General features: G+C 39.2%; 1 protein-coding gene across 3 annotated transcripts; it reads left to right on the plus strand.

Moving 5' to 3' along the window:
• The first annotated feature begins 392 nt into the window (after window positions 1-392).
• On the plus strand, window positions 393-19943 carry LOC102236631 (neuronal tyrosine-phosphorylated phosphoinositide-3-kinase adapter 2-like). Of its 3 annotated transcripts, none has more exons than XM_023336090.1 (7): window positions 393-1323; window positions 3824-4025; window positions 7587-7906; window positions 11308-12384; window positions 14545-15705; window positions 15832-15935; window positions 17282-19943. In XM_023336090.1, the coding sequence occupies exons 2-7, from the start codon at window positions 3847-3849 to the stop codon at window positions 17567-17569; spliced, it is 3129 nt and encodes a 1042-aa protein (XP_023191858.1). In that variant the 5' UTR covers window positions 393-1323; window positions 3824-3846; the 3' UTR covers window positions 17570-19943. The 3 variants fall into 3 exon arrangements, with proteins under 3 accessions (XP_023191858.1, XP_023191859.1, XP_023191860.1); XM_023336091.1 differs by having other exon boundaries at window positions 11311-12384; XM_023336092.1 differs by lacking the exon at window positions 3824-4025.
• Window positions 19944-20032: the final 89 nt, after the last annotated feature.

Consider the following 20032-nt stretch of genomic DNA (forward strand, 5'->3'; position numbering starts at 1 on the left):
TTGCAAATTTAATTATTAATCTTGCACCAGCCTTTTCATTTGTGCATGGAGGAAATTACAAAGTGCTATTGTTTTGCTCTGAGTACTTTCCTTATTCCTCATTGTTTTAACCACAACCCAAGATGGCACGGGAGAGCAACACGGTGCATTCACAGCAAGTGTTTTTGTGTCATGGTCTTGTTTACGAGCTGCAAGAGAGGAGCAGGAGGAGGAGGCGTCAGGGAGGGTAATCGCAGTGGTTGCCAGGGGAAGAGGAGGTTGTATCTAATGAGGTCACACCCTGGCAACCTTTTGACTCCTCCCACCTACCCCTCCTATTCTCCTATCTTTGCATTTGTCCCACTGTGCCCACCCTGTTAACTCCCCGCCTTCTTCACCCCCTGACAGGGAGAGCTCTCCGTGGTGCTGACAACAGAACAACACATTCAGGCTCAAGCTTCCTCTCAGCTGCAAAGGGAAAGGCAAAGCGAGACACAAGAAACAAAAACACAACACGAATGCTTGCGGAGACAACCTTGTGTATTAGTGTGACCGAAATATTATTTCAAAGGGACTCAGCAAGAAAAAGAGATGGACACCGAGCAAGAGAGAGAGGCTGATGTATTAGAGTAAGGTGTCTACAGTAGGCAGTGGGCGTGTTCTTCTTGTTTTCGTGTATAGCTGGGAAGCCCAGTGTCATCTGCTTAAGCACCGAGGTACTGTGCTGAACAGGACAGAGGAAATCGGCAGGGAATGCAAGAACCCTTGGTCTACCTCATCCACGAGAGCACCACGGATGTGGATTCCCTTTTTTTACTATTGTCATGAGACTTTGATCTAATAGAACGTACAAAGAAACACTCCAAGAAAGAAGAATCTGAACTGGACTTTAAAGCCAACTTGGCTATGCAACTGTGAGAGGACTTTGATTTGAAAAGATGTGATGTGCATTTTTGCAATGCATGCAGTGGCAGTTGTGTGCTGCTTGTTTAGCGCACGCACATGTGCATAGAAGTGAAGCTCTCACAGCTGGCTCGGAGTCTGGCAGCATCTGGATTGGAGGTGTACTATATTTGGCCCAGGAGAAGGGAGCACTGGGCAGGGCACCTGATGGCCCAGCTCTCTTCTAGTTCCACCTTCATCCTGGGTCACTGGGACTCCTTCTAGTGAGACACAATCTGTTGAAAAAAACACAACAACAAACGATGGACGGAGGTCTATGTGGATTTAAGTGGAAGAGTGCATGGATCGTTCTGCATAGGTCAGAGTTCATTGTTGCACCGTGGACTCAGGGAAAGACAGAAGACACTTTGATCTACACCACAGTAAAGACAAAGCCCTATTGTAAGTATGCATCATAATGCTTTTTTATAACAAAAAATATCACACAGGAGGACATTAGGTAGATTAATATCCAACCTACTTATTTCATGCATATACTCTTTGATTTGGCAGAAATTTCTACTTAGAAATTAGCTTGATACATGTGAAAGACTTGTCAGTTGTTGGCATTTTGAAAAGTAGAGCAACTAAAGGTTGGCTGAGGTTAACTGCAATGTTTGTCTGTATGTGTGTATTCATGCACAAGCACCCATGCATGAGGCCACCATACTGCTGGCCCTGAAATTTTTTTGACATTGTGTCTTTAGAATATCCACCGTGGCCCTCTCCGGTGACATGGTTGCCTGGAAACAGAAACGATGTGCCACCATCATTTACTTTTAAAGCAAAGTGTACCTCTGTTTCAACTGTCATTTAGGGCAAAAATGGGAAGAGGTGGAACTGAAAGCAAGAGGAAATCTAAATGAGACAAAAGGAATTTAAACATCTAAAAACAAACAAAAAATCTGGTTGGAGAATTATTTGATTTTGCTGAAGTGATAGAATGATACCATAATTTTATATCAGTAAGTTTTTGGAGGGCAAGCCTTTGTAAAAGGCCAGTAAAAACACTGTGATAAACAAGCCGATTCCTGTGTGGGCTTCTTTTGCAGGCTTACAGGATTAAGCCGGTAGGCTTAATTCAGCTCAAACACTGTTTGAACAGTGCTTTCTCATCTCTGCACTTATGCTGGTGTACCTCATTTCTTCCTTAAATGAAAAAAGCTCACTTCTATTTTCCCAGACTTATACACACATGTCTATATGTGCACTAGTGACTAAATCTTGGAATCAAAATACATCAAAACTGTTTGTCACCATGCTTCGGTGCCCTAGTATGAACTCTCCTATCTCTAACAGTAATCACTCCACATGTCTTTAAAAAAATGGGCGGAGGAGAGTTGAGGATGCCAGAAGTGGTGTGGAACCTACAGATAAACCCACTGACCTACCCTGATAGACACAGGATGCAGAGATGCTAAGGATGACCAGACAATGGTTGCCCTCCCTGTTAGCTGCACAGTCTCCATCTGGCTGCCCTCCAAGACCCCCCTCACTCCCCTAGCCTCCCTGCACACACAACATACATGCAGTTATCGCAAAGCCCCTTCCCCCCCTTCCCCAAGCACGCTCCCACTCAGTGCTTCTCTCATACGTAAACAAGCAGAAGTCTTCGGCGGATCTGAAAACACTGACCTATATAAAAGCATGCACTGTCTTCTCCTCATCCTATTCTAGACTCTCTAAATTCAAGTTGAGTGCATTGCATATTTTATATATAATTTTGCATGTGTTATTATTATTATTTTAGAAAAATGCATCCAGTACATACATGCTGTGTAAGTCTTACATGCTTCTGAGATTGAATAGATGTAAAGAGTTTTACTCAAAGCTAATTTTGGTTTTACAAGTGAATTGTAATTGGCTGCATCATTGTTTTTGCAGAGTTGGGGGGCAACAGAGAAAGATTTGTGGATCAAAGCAAACAACAGCAAAAAAAAAAATAAATAAATAAAATCAATATTATTTGTATATTCAAAGTTGTGCTTTTGTTCAATGAGACTGCTTTAATTTGTTTGTGTTGATCCTTTTTATCCCAGGAATGCCGTATCTCAACATCTGAGTCCAGCACATATTACAAACATGGGAAAATTAAAGCTATTTTTCCAGATTTGCTTGCTCGTTTGGTTAAAACCAGTCATTTCAGGCTGAAAAATGTGCAGATACAACTGAGAAAGTGAGCCTGCTGTTAATCAGCACTCAAACAGGAAGCTATGTCTAACTGCAGTGTGCTAGTTTTGGTGTGTGAGAATGTTGAATGAAACATGATGCCACCCTCAAAAGATGAATTATACCACAGAGATGCAAGACTCAGCAGCACCATATAGCTTCTATTTGACAAGAGCCACACCTCATTACTCAGAAATATTAACAGATACACTGATCAACTCAGTGTGTTAGATTTGTATCAGGCTTTTGGCCTTTTTTAATGATTGCCTTTCTTATAATCAGAAAATAAAAACTGTGCCTAGCACAAGTTAGTTGCAAATGTAGTAACTGTAAACATCCACTGTAGCTACGGCTACTTTAAACCTTGTTCTGCAGAAAGCTGAACTTCAGACTCAAAAGTCTTTTGCACTCTGAATTGGTTTTCTTCTGTATTAGCTCCAATTATCTTCCATGATCTCTAACCAGCACTCCTTTTCCTTCTCACTGGATGAAAAATATTCCCACAACTTAATGCTGCCACTGCTGTTCACTGCAGGGCTTCTTCAAGAATTAACAGAGACTTTGGAAGGCAATTGCTTCCACTTATTTAAAGGTTATAAATACCTTTGTAAGAGAATGTAACTAATGACAAATAAAATGCTTGCTGGAAAGATCCAAGATCCTCTATTCTGAATATTCGGTGCCCCGATTAGGTAAGTGATTATAACTAAGAGTTATTTTTTCTTTCAATTAGAATGCAGTGCACAGACTTGAAGAATGATGAGCTCCAAAGAGGAGGAAACTCTCAGCTTTTTCCAATATGTTGAGGAGAATGGGCTGAGAGCCTACAACAGCTTGTTGGCTCAGAACTTGGACCACACCAGGAATGAAAGAAACAGGACATTCCTGCAGGAAAAAAACGAGAAGAAAAGAAAACAGGAGGAAGCCATAAGGAGGTAGGAAGGCAACCAGCCATAAAACAACAAACAAGATCCATAAGCATAAGTGTATAAGCAAAGATGTCAGAGGACACACAAACATTTGGTTTTACCTTCATCATTGATTAGATGTATCACGCCTGCTACAACTCTGTAACATCATAGATGGATAGAGTTCACTTTAGGTTAGAGAGAATTGGGACAAGTGGAAAGAGGGTGCCTTTGGGGGTGGCAGGTCGTTTTATTTTTTGTTAACAAGTGTGGACTGATGCACTCCATGAACCTATGGAGGATAATTAATTTCTCATTTAGACTTATTTAGGACTCGTCCTTGCAAAGAGGTCACTGAAGCTCTATTTTTAAAACAACAGCAAGAATGAGGAGAATCATCTGTGAGAGAAAAAGCTCTAGACTGTGAGGATACAAACGAGAAAGATGTAGGGGACTGTTTTTATTCTGTTGTCTGGTATAGAATACTTCTGTCTATGCATAAAATGTGTTATGTTTAAGTATATTCAATTATATAATGTGTGCGAATAATTTGGTCTATCAGGGACAAGGCATTTTATTACATTTAAATGCTGTTTTCACACATTGGTTACAAAGGTTTTCAACAGGAACACCAACACCATCCCTAGATATGGCCAAAAAGTGATGCCACCATAAAGGTGCAGTTTAACAGTTTCTGATGTCAGGTGAGATACTATCTCACCTATTGTAGGTAATTCAATCAAAGCTGATTGTCAGTTTACACACAAGCGCACACACCCCCACATACATACATATATATATATATATATATATATATATATATATATATACTGTATATACTGTATATATATAATGTTATGTGTGCATAAATAAAATGTATATATGTAGCAAAAACAATGACGGAACAAACACACATTTCCAAATTGGGAAGATAAATGACTTATGATAAACTAATAACATTTCCAACATGTAAAACAACTCCTAGTTGGTTTAGCTGCTCTCATATTGTTAAATTGTGCTTGATTTAAAAAAGCGGTGAATGGATAAAATATATTATCTACCCACAAAAAAGCACTTTCACTTCTCTCCTACTGGTAATCGGATCATTTTCTGAGATAAACTGCTTCAGTTTGTGGCAGGAGTTATGAAAAAAATGCTACCCAGTGTTAAAATGGAATAAATGTTTATCAGTCTGTGAAAAACTAAGTATTTGAGCCCCTGTTCAAAGTTTTATCTTGTCATCCAGTCATTACTTTGGCACAACCCTGGATGGTTGAATGTTAAGTGAGCAGATGTTCTTCTTAACCAGAGGCATCTTTAGCCCTGTCACATTCCTGTCAAAGGTCGTGTAATTCTAAAGATCTCTTCCTCTTTTGTTGTCTGTTGTCCTTTGTGTGACTCTTTGTGGACAACTCATTCCAGAGTGGCTACATTTTATTACTTTCGCAGTCAAAGCTGATTGTTAATGCTAATGCTCAAAGCATTTTTGGAGGTCGGCAAAGTTGGAAATCCCACAAGAAATCCTTCCCTGTTCACATCAAAACATTTCCCCCCATCTCTATCAGTAGTCTGATGTAATCCTGTGGAGCAACTTCAGGAATTAGACACAGGGGATGCCTGAGGAAACTGACATTTGATTTATTTTAGATTTTGCCAGAGCAAGAACATTAGGACATTTCCATTTGAGGAGGAGCATCAAATTTTGAGATTTGTTTTATGAGTCCTACAAGTAGGTCAATGAGATGACCTATTTCTTACAGTAACTGAGAGAGAGTTTTAGAATTCATAGTGCATACTTGTTTCTGTGAGTGAATAAGCACATGCATGCTTGTGCATGCATGGCCTTGAACAACAGGTTAAAATAAGAGAGAGAGGGGTTGGAAAGAGGGGGGGGAAAGGACAAATGACTTGTAAATTATGTTAGTCTAAGACTGTTTAAGAGCGTGGTGAAGAAAAACTTGTTAGAGAATGATTAAGTGCGAGTTCAGTTACAGGGGATGTGTTCTGCCTGGTGACAGCTGGAGGAGCTATAGTCCAATTGAATCAGCCTGTTGGATTGGAGCAAGGCGGGCCTTCCTGCTGACAGTTTCCTCACTAAGGGTCTCTTCTGTTGTTTTTCACCTTTTTGAAGACAGAAGTCATTCCCATAGCCTCACAGAAATATTTATGAAAGGGGTATTTATCACCATTTGTCCCTCCTAACCACAAACCTATAGCAGATCAAAAGTATTTAAATTTTTCTACATTTACATGGGAATGCAAATTTTAAACATCTCCTTTCCCTCCTCTAAACCCTTTGGAGCATGTGTGCATCCACTTACAGGCACTCATTCTGTTTCTTTACTCAGTATTGTCCTTGTTCCTTAAGCAAAGATCTTTTTTTTTTTAACATTGTCACAGAGAAAAGCAGAATTGCCCAACAAGTCAACTTCATTTGGTCCAACTGCACCTGTGGTCTCTCCTTTAGCCAATCACTGGGCAAATATCCTAAAAATAACTCAGCCACCAGTACTTCAGTCACACCAAGCCACCTACACACATGCGACCCATGCATACTGAAGCTGCAATGAGATGCACACCCAAAACGTAAGGGAAGGAGAAACATATTTTTTCAATGACAAGTGTGGCTACATCTAATAGGTGTAATCTTTCTGCTTTGTTTCCAAATAAAATTTTATCCCAAAACCTTAATCATGACTATAATAAGGACATAAAAGAACAAACAAGAATATAAAATATGTTTTTGTGTTAAGATTTTGGATTATTTGATTTCCTTATTTGCAGGGCTTATCACACTCACATGCTAAGGTTTGGCATCTTTTTCTTGAACCACCTGCCTAGTGTTTAAGCAAAACTGCCTTGATAATGATGCAGCCATGTGCAAGTGTTGCGTTGTACACATGTACTTTGTTATTGTTGTGCTGGGACAGCTGGTTTTGTGTCTGATGTGTATATGTGCCCTGTTGCTAGGCAAAGCAGAGTCTGAGCAATGAAAAAAATCCATAGAGCACCTTCTGTTCAGCAGTTGGCCAAGAGGGTGTCACTGTCAGCAAAGGAGCATGCACATTCATGCTTTAAAGACATATGAATTGTGATATGTGTCACATTTGTAAACATGTCCGTTTATGTCTCCTTGGTTAGCTTGCAATATATGAAATATGAAAACAATTCTAGCTTGCATGCATAACACACACAAACACGCACACCCCATCAAATTAGTGTTCCCCTTTTGCCCATCATTAAGGCTCCATTCAGGCCAATCATCCGTTTATAGGCATTGATTGTTTACAGGCGGGGGAGGGGGGAGGCTGCCATCGTGTCTGTGTGACCAGTGTCAGTCATATCCAGGGTTAAGCTCAAATCAATGCTGTGCCTTAACTCTGGTGACTTTTATGCTGTTAGTGAAACTCGCATTTGTTGATGCTGACTTGATGCCCTTATCAAACACACACAAACATATAAACAAAAATGTTTATGGGTTTGTGTTATTTTTTCTTAGATTTTATCAGAACCTACATGTTTAATTCTCCATCTTTAAATTGGTTTGTTTTTTTTATTCCTCCCTCCTCCCCCTTTTGGTGCTTTCAGAACTGGTGAGGATATAGCAACAGAAGGCAAGCACCTGCGTATGGGCTCAATAACCATGCCTGAGCCCCAGGAGCGAATGCCCTTGCCCCACCTGCACACTATCGCTTGCGGGCAGGGCTTTTCTGTCCGCTCCCAGTCCCTCCACTCTGTTGGTGGCGGTAACACAGGAGGAGGAGGAGGAGATGAGGAAGTGGGCAGTCCCACCTCTAGGAAGCAGCCACCACCTAAGCCTAGGAGAGACCCGGCTACCAAGCTGAGCATGTCGTCTGAAGCAGTGGACCACAGTGCCATGTCCACCTGCCGTGGGGAGAGATGTGACGGTGAGTGTTTGTGGCACTTTGCATTACATTGCTGCAGATATCTTTAGCTGTTCTCATATCACATGACATCTAGTTGTTGACAGGATATGAATTTATTCATATTAAATTACTTCCTTTGATTACTTATGGATAATGACACCATAGACATCATGTCTTGATCAGAAAGTTTATTTATATATATATATATATATATATATATATATATATATATATATATATATATATATATATATATATATATATATATATATATATATATATATATATATATATATATATATATATACTGCTCAAAAAAATAAAGGGAACACTTTAAGTGTTAAACACCTGTTTAGGTGTTCCCTTTATTTTTTTGAGCAGTTTGTTTTTTGTTTGTTTATCCCAATTAGTTAATTCCTTCTCCAATTTTTACCCCCACTTATTATCAATAAAGTGGCATTTTATCTCTTCTTCTTCTGTTACACACACCTGTAGTTTAGTAATACCATGATGGTAAAGTGGCAAAGGTTCCAGCCACATTTAAATGTCTGTCAATTATTCTAACCCCCCTCCCGCAAACCAATTCCTTATATATCATGACAGCATAATATACATTTTCTTGCTGTTTTTCGGTTTAGTTTCACCACCCTGCGATTTTGAGCCATCTCTTTGAGAACTTTCCAGATGTGCCTCTGCACAGTTTGGTTTGGCAAATGTTGAATGATTGAGCAATTAAACTAGGAGGTTCAAACAACCAATACACAAACTACATCTGGAGTGAACACTTTATTCTGTGAAGTTAGACTTGTAACAATATCTTAAGTAGAGTGACAATTAAAATCCTCTGTTTTTGTGTATTTCAGGACAAACATAATGTGCTTATCTAATGTCCCAATAAATCAGAGCAAGTAAAGATAAAACTCACACTCTGATATAACAAATCGTTTGCCTTGTTTGCAGTTTTAGCAAGTGCCCATATACATTGGACTACATATATTTGATAAGTGCAATTTTCAGTAAACAAAGCAAAAAACCTATTACTCACAAATAATAAAGTAATATGCATAGTATTATGTGCATGCATCACCTCCTTAAAAACTGTTGCTATTGCAAAACCATTGTATGCAATGCGAAAAATGACAAAATGCACAGAATAAAATCTCTGAAATCCTAGCAGTCTAATTTATAGACTGGGGCATACTATAGCGAGAAGCTTTTTTCATTGGTGTCCTTTACTGACAACGTGATGTTTGGGGAGTCATCCAGCCAGGCTCAGATTGGTGGGGATCTCTGTGTGCACGCACAGATCTTCCTGGGCACCACGGCAACCATCCCACAGAAACAAGACCCCCTGCAGCCCAGCCAATAACAGCCATGCTATGGAGCATGGGCCAATAGGACTCCCGAGATGCTGAGGTCTGAGCTTTGTCAGCCAATCAGCGATAGAGTGTAGGGGTGTCCCTGGTTAAGGGGAGGCTTGCGTGCTCCATTGCTGGTGCTTTTTGTGGAAAAGGGAGGAGCTTGTCAGAGTAAAATTCATTCAGGAGGAGCGACTGACCTAGATTTGTTTTTCCCTGGAGAAGAGGGAGGGGGAGGTGCTGCGGGTAAACACATCCATTACAGGGGGAGGGGGAGAAGGGGAAGTAAGAGACAGAGGAAAAGAAAAAAAGCAGGCAGTAAAGGATATTTGAATGGCTGATTTCGGCATCAGCTCTGATACAAAGCTCAGCATTTAGCAAGAAAACCTTATTGCGTACTAATGCATTTTGTTGTGACAGAAAGAAAAATATTGAAGCGGTATTGCATGCACACATTTATATTCTAGCAAATATTCACACAAAGAAATATGAGGCATTCTCAGTAACATCGCTACTATACTGGTCCAGTTGCAGCATCTTCTTCTTCAATTTTTTTGTCAGTGGTGATAAGGACAAAAGAGACATATGTCTCCAAAAATGAGCAAAATTTGATATCAGCATCATCTAAACATACAAAATGAGTTGCAAATGACTGCAGAATAACAATCTATGCTTACATGACCTGATACTATTTGTTACTACAGTAAAACTGAAAAATTAACATGTTACAGGAACAAAAAGTAAGTACACTGTTAAACTTCAGCTAGAAATACTTTCAAAGAAAAGCTAGCACATATGGCATAAATTGTTTTCATTTATATGTAGGGATGTGCAGTGTGGATGCACTGGTTTGCATGTACTGCAGTCATCGGTGGTGAGTCATACAGTTATGGGAAATATGCATGTCTGGGGCCATCTGGTATCTGAATTATTAAAGGTCTAAAATCTGTAGTTTGGAAATTTCAGCTATGATTAATTTCTTCACTAAGCTCATCTCTCACTTCCTATCCTAGGGAAGGGTACTTCTATCCAAACATTTCATCGACTGACCTAGAAATAAACTGTGACACAGAGCAGTGAATGAGGCTTTTGCACTGTGCTGCTTTACAGTAGTATCTAGGAAATACGAGCACTGTACCAAAGCCACTCTGCACCACATCTGAAGAGATTCATACTGCAATACCACGTCACCACTATCAAAAAGATGCTCCACAGAGTGTGTGACCCAAATACAATATTCTCATATTGCTTCCCTGCTATATATCTGACCTAGAAACATGCATATGCATCAACTGGTCCCACAACTCACATGCAAGGTATTGCTCACAGCGATACACAGTGACCTACGGCTGACCCATAAAAATTCAGAAAGGTTTCCTATCAACACTAGTGTTTTTAATTCAATGTATTTTCACACAAAAAAAATGAATTTAACACTACAATGTTTCCAATGCTTGTTTTATTTGCAACTGTAGAGATTTTTGCTAACATATTGATATTCTACTTCCTGTTCCTTTTTGTCTCATTAACCTGTCTTGCATATTTCTTATACAAAATACGTTGTATTGATATAAAGGATTAAATAACCTTATTCTGTTTAATACACTTTACCCCAAGGTATACAGATTCTTGTAAAAGTGGTCATGCCTTTAAAGCTTTCAAACCTTTCTGATGAATCCACACAACGTACTCTATAGTTGTGTAATAGTAGGACTATTTTGTCTGCTTTTTATTAGTTTTCACAAATAACAGTAAAAATACCCACTTATTCTGGAATCCACTGCAATCAATTGCCTTTAAATTTGAAAGTAGAGCTTACCTTGAGTAATTTACATTCAGTATAAATGCTGTACTGTGACAAAACAGCATTATGAATTTTGATATATGACCAGACGGTTATATATTATGTTTTTTTAAATTAAAGAAAACATAATAGAGTGAACTGATCACTGTTCAATCCCTTCTGAAAATGTCTTCATTAACTGAAGACAAATTAATGAAATAGAAAAAAAAGAAAATTCAGATATTGTTTATTTGATCAATTTTCTCTCCTTTGTGTTTTAGCAGTACAAGGATGCAATGAGGACTGCAGAAGGGTGCCTCCTCCAAAACCCAAGAGGAACCCCAACACACAACTTAGTGTTTCCTTTGACGAGTCCTACATTAGGAGTCACGGAAGCAGTGGTGTGTGCCTGTCCAAGCACCTCCACCACACCACATCCCCATGCGAACTTAACCCTTCACCTCCACAGAGTGATGAGAGTCCCACAGACGAGTGTGAGGATGAGCCTGTCTACATAGAAATGGGGGGGATTGACATAGGGCCACGAGAACCATTGAAGATTGAGGATGAAGAGCCAGGAGAGTCTGTGTATGAGGAAATGAAGTATCCAGTCCTGGATGATATGGAGTACCGCACTGATCCTGTTGGATGTCGTTCTGCCTGCCCCACCCCAGCACCCTACGACCCTGAGCCTCTCAGTCGCTGCTCCACCCCTCGAAACATCCCCCTCTGTGACATTCCTGCACCCTTTCCTAATTTACTCACTCACCGACCGCCGCTGCTGGTGTTTCCACCAGCACCAGCCCAGTGCTCACCAAACTCAGATGAGTCTCCCCTCACACCTTTAGATGTAGCCAAATTACCAATGCTGGAGAACCAGCCCTATAGCAAATCCCCAACCTCTTCAAATGAACCTCCTTCTTCTGCTCACATCCGCAGGGAGCTCACTGCTACCCCAACACTTACAGTTTCTGGCCGCTCCTCTGCACCTCCACTCCCCTGTACGCTTTACAAATCCTCCTCAACATCATCCTATCAGCGTAGCCATTCTGCCTGCCCATCACCGGTCAGCATGGGCCGCTGTCTCACCCCTCTGAGCCTAATGCGTACACCTCCATTTGATGCTCCAATGCCTTTTCCCGGGGGTCTCCCTCGGAGTGCATCTGCAACCCCTCATGGCAAAGGTTCACCACCTCAAGAAGGTGTTGGACGACTCCACGGGTCTATGCAGAATGTGTCAACAGGTCGTTCACGGACACCCACCAGTCCACTTGATGAACTAACAAACCTGTTCACCACAGGCAGGAATATGCTGAAGAAAAATGCCAGTGGAAGGAAATCTAAAGAACCTGGAGAGAGTAAGCTATGTCTTGGATATGCTTTTACATTATAGATTAATGTTGTTGTAAAACCAGGAATAGAAAAAAAACATTATTCTAAATTTAGATAGATTATAGGTATGGAAAGGAAAGCCCTTTAACTTACAGCTGAAAGTCCAGGGACATTTTCAATAGGCACAAACTGATCAGTCAATTGAATAAACTACAATGCAAGACAAAATCAGGGAATATTGATATTCTTTGATTTACAAACAGCACATACTACTCTCCTCTGTCCTTAAATTAATGTTGTTTTTGGGATAAAATTTAAACCATACCAATTTAAGATCCTGTGTAAAGTGTGCATCTCTTTTTACAGCTTGGTGGCAAAATCTGCAAAATTTCCCTTTGTTTAATCTAGGTCCACAAAGCCAAGTCAGATACAGATCGTATAATTTAATCTGAGGAGATTAGAGACTAAAGCGGACAGCGGGTCTCTCAAACCAACTCATGGCATTAGGCCATCAGGCAGGATTACTTTTAAATATGTAAACATCAGATTTAAATACCGATATTCATGCCACATTCACTCAAGGTGCTGCCAAAATCAGTTCATCTGCAGAGGAAAGCAGAGTCTGCTCAAAGACAGGTAGATATTTTTCACTCTAAAAAAGGTATTAAAACTGAGTTAACTTATAGTTTATGTTAGTCAGCAGTATTATCAGTCTGCTGATAATGGTTTACACATACCATTTTCATGGTTAAGCCTGCTAATGGTTTATTATCAGTAAACCACTGTGTTGTTCTTGAACATAATGCACAACTAATGAAATCTATCATGTTGAAAATGACTATTTTAAGATTTACATGTGCCTATATATATGAACCTCATACTAGGCAAGAGGAAGTCTCATAAATGTATAAATCATATTAAGATTTATACTGAGTTTTTTTTTTTACTTGATAAATACAAGATTACCTGCAAATAAACATAAATATGAGATGAATCTTCAGAGTTTCATTCTTCCATTGGGTGGTCTATATATTAGTAATTAAGTAATTAAAAAAAAATCTATATGTTTTAAACCTACACATTTTTATGGTTTCACTAGGACCCCTCTTCTCCCATAAATCATAAATTGTGGTGAAATTGCATAGATTCTACACAGCCATCCTCAGTCAGTTTTCTTAGCAACTACAACATAGCAACAGAGGAAGGAAGAAAAAAATCCCTGTTTCTTATTTGCAGATTTCCTTCCCGTGGGTAATGCAGCCAATCACAGCTCAGGGCATGGTGGTGTACAAACGAGAGTTGAGCAGCTGACAGGGGTGGTGATGTCTCACAACTCAAATGTATTTTGTCCAATCAGCACATACCTTTCTCATGGTTAAGCCAATCGGGCTGCTGGTGCAGATATGCAGTGGAGGGAGTAGAAACAAAGTACATTGGGTTACTTATACTTTTAATTGTAATATAACTGGCTTGACTTAAGGTTTTCTTCTAATGCACATTTGCTTTATTTAGGATTTTGTTATGTTTTTTAATTTTAATTATAATTATAATTATAACAATTACTCAGTTATTTTAAGAGATTGTTTTAAAAAAATCATGTGTTTCAATCAGGTGCATAGAAATCCTTGTTGTTTTTTTAAATAAATAGGAATAGGAAGCAGTGTTATTTTTTTTTATTTGTTTCTCTCTTTAATTATTTTCTGGACATAGTGGTTCTCAAAGAACTGGCCTTTATTTTATATTTGCATTCTCTAGCAGTAGAGACAATATCCTGACCCATTTACCAATTGGTTAATCACTATCTTCCCTGTCATATATGCCCCCACAAGCAAACACTCATACATGCATCTATACCTTTTAAAATGGTAGTATATAAATAGTATAACAAGCTACAGATACAAATCTTGCTTTATTTTTATGGTTAATGGAATCAATGTGTAGTGTATTAGAAAAGCATAGCTAAGATCTATGTTGTATCTGCTCTCAGACATTGTGAACACTGAAGGATGTAATGGGTGCCACCTAGTGGTTATTAGCGGGTATTGTAAGACAAATCTATTTTCTCAGCTGTTAATTGACAGTATGTTAATAGAGGGTTAAAACTAAGAATTCTAATCATAACATGAATATTTCTAAATATTTTTAAATATAAAACTAATAACGCTTTTTTTTATGCTCTTCTGCAGCTGAGTCTAAGGTCAAGTCTCACAGTGATTCCAAGCGTGAAGGTAAGGAACGCCACAGCAAGGATTCCAAACGTGAGTCCAAAGAGCGCCACAGCAAGGAGTCTTCTCATCGAAGAGAAAGAGACAAAGACAAAGACAAAGATAGGGGCAGCAGCAATACAGAACCTCCGACCCACAGACGGAACAGTCGAGACCGCACCTCCAGCAGTACAGATGTGCCCCTTGTCCGCAGGGATAGTAAGGATCAAGCCTCCAGTGGTCTAGAGCCCATCTCTGGGAGACGGGACTCCAAAGACAAAAGCTGCAGCTCCTCAGACCCCATACCTTTAATTAGAAAAGACTCCAAAGAAAGATGTTTTAGCAACGGTGAACTAATTCCAAGGAAAGACGGCAAAGATCGGGGTGGAGGACATGCAATAGAGTTTTCACAAAGACAGGAAAGCAAAGACAGAGACAAACTAATAGATCAGCAACACGAGCCCTTATCAAAACAAGACAGCAAAGAAAGGGCAAGAAATGGTTTGGACTCAAAGCAAGATAGCAGAGACCGTGTAGGTGAACTTCTGCCTCGTCAAGAAAGTAAAGACAGAAATAGAAATGGACCAGAATTTAGGCATGATTGCAAAGACAATCGTACTGATTTGTTACTTCATCAAGAGAGTGTAGACAGAGAAAGAAGTAGCACTGAACATAAATATGAAGGACGAATAGACCAGCCACCTGAAATGCTGCTGAGACAAGAAACATCACGGAGCAACAAGGTTGATTTTAAGTATGAAGGCAGAGATCGGAATTGCCACAATGGAGGGGATCTTCCTCCCCCACTTTTACCAAGGCAGGAAAGTAAAGACTTGATTAGGACAGGCCTTGAAGTGAGACGGGACAGCAAAGACAGAAGTCTTAATGGCTCAGAGCAGCATCTTTATGATTTCAAATGCAGCAAGAGTCCTCCGGCAACGGAGTACAGGTGTGATAAAGAGCGTGGACACAGGTCAGATGGTACGCCGAGGCATAACAACAGAGCTAATCACAATATGGACCAGTCAAAAGCACAAGAGAAAAGTGGCAGCACAACTTCAGGGCAACATTCATCCACTACTACACCCACTCACCATGGGAAATCATCCGGTAGCCCACCTTTGTCTGCAGGAACTGGAAACGGTAAGAGCTTACATCTCAATTCCAAAAAATTAAAATTGTGCTCTGGCTAAATAATATTTCTTGAAGGAAAATGCACTGAAACTGTTCCATGACATACAACTTTGCATATTTTTTCTCTTTTTTTAGATTTGAAAACTCCATCCAAGTTTAGTCGCTCCCCTTCAATGCCTAATAACCCTTCCCCACTTGGAACGCCACAGAGGAGAGCTGCAGAAACACATCAAAGTCAGGTATGCACTTGTATTACTTTTGTTTATTATTCTTTAACTTTGGAAAACAGGCTCTCTGCTTACAGATGAATCCTTGTTTGAACAGTGTAGATAGTTGTTTTTATGATGACCATGCATCATCATAATTTATTTTTATATTTTTTTCAGTCCTCCTGGGTAGTTCAATATCAAAGCTTTCAAAAACATAATTGATTCTATCACATACAAAATAGATAGCAACACCACTGCCAAAAGAAACATTGCCATATGGAGGAGACCAAGCATTAAAAAAAACTGTCCAAAATGTTTTCCAATTTTTCATAATTGCTTTGATGCAGTTGTCAACTCAGACTCCACATTTTCAAAACAGTTTACATGCACGCCTAAACAGCAGCACTCATCGCCAAAGTCACAAATTTTGTTTGCAAAAGGCACTAATCATGCCAAGACTTTAAAAATATGGAACAAAAACAAATACTTCCTTCAAAACAACACAACTGGTAACCAAGTGTATGACCTCTTCCTAAAAATCAATACAAAATTGACAACAAAATACAGCACTTGCTCGTCAATGTAGCCCAGAGGCTTGACAGCTGCCTACCTCAAACTACATTATTGCTTTTATTTCTGTAAATGTTTTTTCTTTTGCTAAACTTTAAATTTTATTCATGTATTAAACTGGTGTTTTGGGATTTACTTGCTTTTTCTCAGGCATAGCACCACATAATATGATGCTTCAGTTGCTTTGTCATTTGAAGTGCTAAAAGTATGAGCTACTCTCTGCTGTAACGACAGTTCATTTAGCCTGCTGTAAAAAAGAACAAAAAAAAACACTCAGATCTTGGCAGACAACATTGTGGCAGTGAAGCATCTTTAGATCCAGCCCATGAGAATCCCAACTCTAGATAATCATGGTTATACTTTCTTCTTTTATTTTGCTTGGCTAAGACTCTAGCTTCTTATTCCCTGTAGCCTTCGGTACTAAAACTTCAATAAATCAATTTTGTCTCTGGTTATATTTTTGCCAAAGGCCTGGTGAAGATAGCTGAATGTACACCGTTACTTTTACTGATTTGTTTATTTTGTCATGCCACATTCCCCTGAAGAGCTCTGGCACCACCCAGGGGGACCATGACCACACTTTGAAAAGCCTTGATGTAGCCCATTCCATTGCTTTCATCCAAGTACCATTTGTTATCTTTCTACATAGACTGTGTCAAACAGTCCTTCTTGAAAAGAATTGGATTCATACAATTCTGTGTAACTGAATATGAGTTGTGCCTGTTTGTAAAGTGCCATCAGGTAATATTTACTACACTTTGACACTACGTAAATAAACCTGAGTTTAAATTTGTTCTGTCACTCAGATGCTGCAGATGCCATGGATCTGTGGAGACACCACTATGCTAGATCAGATAGAAAGAAAACGGACCCTCTGTGCGGAGATCCTCTCCAGACAGCATCCACACTTGCAGAGATATCTGGAAAGGCCTCCACCTCCTGACAAGAATGAGGACAGGCACCTGGAGCGAAGTCAGTGCAAGCAGGAAAGTGTGTCTGTTCTCGCTGGCTGTGGAAAGAGCAGTGGAACCAAGAAGATCCGACCTCCCCCATACCCAACACAGACAACTGTATTCTGGGACACAGCCATCTGACATTAAAAACAAAACAAAACAAAAAAAAACAACTTTATCCTCTGTACCACATAACACCCACATACTCACTTCTTCTCCCTGTTTGGTGGTACTGGGCCCCCCCCTGCAACAATACTTCAGGGTGATCACAAAGAGCACTGGAAGGAGGAGGGGGGGGACGGTGATACTTGCTGATGTCAGGACCATAGTGGTTACTACTGCAATATTTCTGCTTGTTCAGGTTGTCACATTTTCTTATCATCACTGGTGATATTTGATATTTTTCTATTTCTTGTGACTGGACTCTTGTATATTGATAAGTAGAGTAGATATCCAATAATGAATAGTTATTTTCTAAATAAGATGATGGGGTACAAAAAGCATCTAAAACTATTATTAAATTAGATTTCAATGCAATCTAATATTTGTTTCCATGTTAATTTTTTGTTTAGTTTATTTTACATTAAAAAACATAATCTATCAGTACTTTTACTGTAGTAGCATAATTTTTTTATGCCCAACTCTTTCTTTGTGTATGTGTGCAAAAGCACTTAAATGAATGAACTGTTCAATTCTATCTATACTCTTCACATTTTCACTGTTGTACTGTAAGTCAAAGAGTGAACGTTAACTTGCTTTAGATGCCAGCGGGCTCTCAAAGCCTTTACACCTATGTTCTAGAATGTACAACAGTAGGTCCTAGAACAGATTCAATTTCACTTTTGTGAATCACGGTTACAAGCTGTGTGCTCACAAACTCTAAGCCTGTCTGAAGTCATTTGGTTGGCTTGTTGTAACACACATAGAAGTGTTATGAAGTAATCTTTAAAAAGAAAAAAAAGAAAAAAGCTATGAGGTAGTGTTTGATAGGTAGAAAATTAGAACGTACATTTTTTTTTTAAAAGTCTCATTATGATGACCAACCAAAGCCTGTTGACATGTCGAATCTGCAGTGCCGGTTTTAAATAAGGGCAATAAGGGGAGTTGTCCTGAAAAGAGGGTGCATGACAACCAGATAAACAAGAATAACACTAGTTGTGCCATTCTCAAGTTTTCTATTGCTTTTTTTGCAGTTAAGCAGGAGTCCTCTGCTTGAGGATGAGAATAGGGAGTCACGCTTATCTGCTTTGTGTGAGACTATCTTCAATTTTTCAAAACCCCAAATCTCAGATAATGTTTTGCTTTTAAACTTGTTGGGTTGCCGCAGCACGATAATCTCGCTTAGAGCACCATTAATATAAAAACTGCCACAGCATATTGGTGCGATTGCACTCAGATGGTTGGGTATTTGTAAAATAGTTATTGGCAGGAGCTGGTGAGTAATGTCACCCTTGTAATGCCGTGCACAATGTGACCACCATAATAGTGTAAATACCTGATACCAACAGCTAGCCCGTACAATCAAGACCTAAGCTTTTAGTGAATTTCCTGATTTTACAGCAGATTATTATAGCCATATGCACTTGAAGAAATCTTTCAATGTTATGCTTATATATTTTTTGGTAAAAGATAAGAGTGATGATTTGTACCATGTATGTTTTAATTTATTGGCTGGAAAGTAAAGCCTCAGGAGTCTGGCTGCGTTCGACATGCAGTCATCTATATTTGGTTGTCACTGACAATGTTCCCAGTCCAGAATTTGTTGGCAACCACTTTAGAAATATCAGATTGTTTAAGGACCTATCACATTGCAGTCAAAAAGACAAGGCATTGCACAATGGCCTTTAAAACATTTGGGCTTCTTTTTTTTTGGGGAAAAAAAAGGAAAAAAAAACAGCACTAATGATTATTTTCTAATACACAGAATCAGGCTGGTTACCTATATGTCTTTCCCTCCCTGTTTCCACCCTCTACCTCAGTCTCTGTTTTATATCTCAATTGGTATTCCTTTTGTACATTAAACATAATGTCAACATTACCAAAAGCACCATTAATTTGACAAATGAGCCAGTCCTGAGTGTATAAGTGCAGCAGCCCTTTCTCTGGTGAGGATTAAAGAAAAACAATACCTTGTGTTGTTACTGTACGTGCGTAAGGGAAAAGGCTGTGTGTGTGCGCGTGGGTGCCTGTGGGTGTGTTTGTGAGTGTGTGCCAAGCTACACAAGTTTGCAAGTCGCAATTTCAAAATGATTGTTTTAAAGACATTCACTTTGCTATGTCATGACATTGACGGGTGAAGGGTGGAAATGTATTATTAACGCTGTACAATCTTTTTGTGTGTATAAACATGCACTGTGAAAAGGTAGAGAGAGCACCGCACTGTCAGTCCTCTGTCTGTATTGCACTGTGTTCTCGTTTTGCGTTACATAAAAAAATGAAAAAGGAAAAAAAAAGTACTGTATTCTGATTGTCACTTGGGTTTTGTTGAGAGAAATAAATAAATATTAATTTCAAAGCCGTTATGGAAACATTTATTGTTGGCACTGCAACATTGGGCTCTTCATTGCCAGGCCTGATAAAGAGTAAATAAGTTATCAAGACAAA

This window comes from Xiphophorus maculatus, chromosome 6 (assembly GCF_002775205.1).
Source record: "Xiphophorus maculatus strain JP 163 A chromosome 6, X_maculatus-5.0-male, whole genome shotgun sequence".
In the NCBI taxonomy this organism is placed as follows: domain Eukaryota; kingdom Metazoa; phylum Chordata; class Actinopteri; order Cyprinodontiformes; family Poeciliidae; genus Xiphophorus; species Xiphophorus maculatus.

Bases quoted from the DNA above. Each gene is read 5' to 3' on its own strand.
- LOC102236631 (XM_023336090.1), top strand. From the start codon at position 3,847: ATGATGAGCTCCAAAGAGGAGGAAACTCTCAGCTTTTTCCAATATGTT. The intron at 15,706-15,831 runs GTAAGAGCTTAC...CTCTTTTTTTAG, and splicing joins GTCTGCAGGAACTGGAAACG to ATTTGAAAACTCCATCCAAG. The intron at 15,936-17,281 runs GTATGCACTTGT...TCTGTCACTCAG, and splicing joins CAGAAACACATCAAAGTCAG to ATGCTGCAGATGCCATGGAT.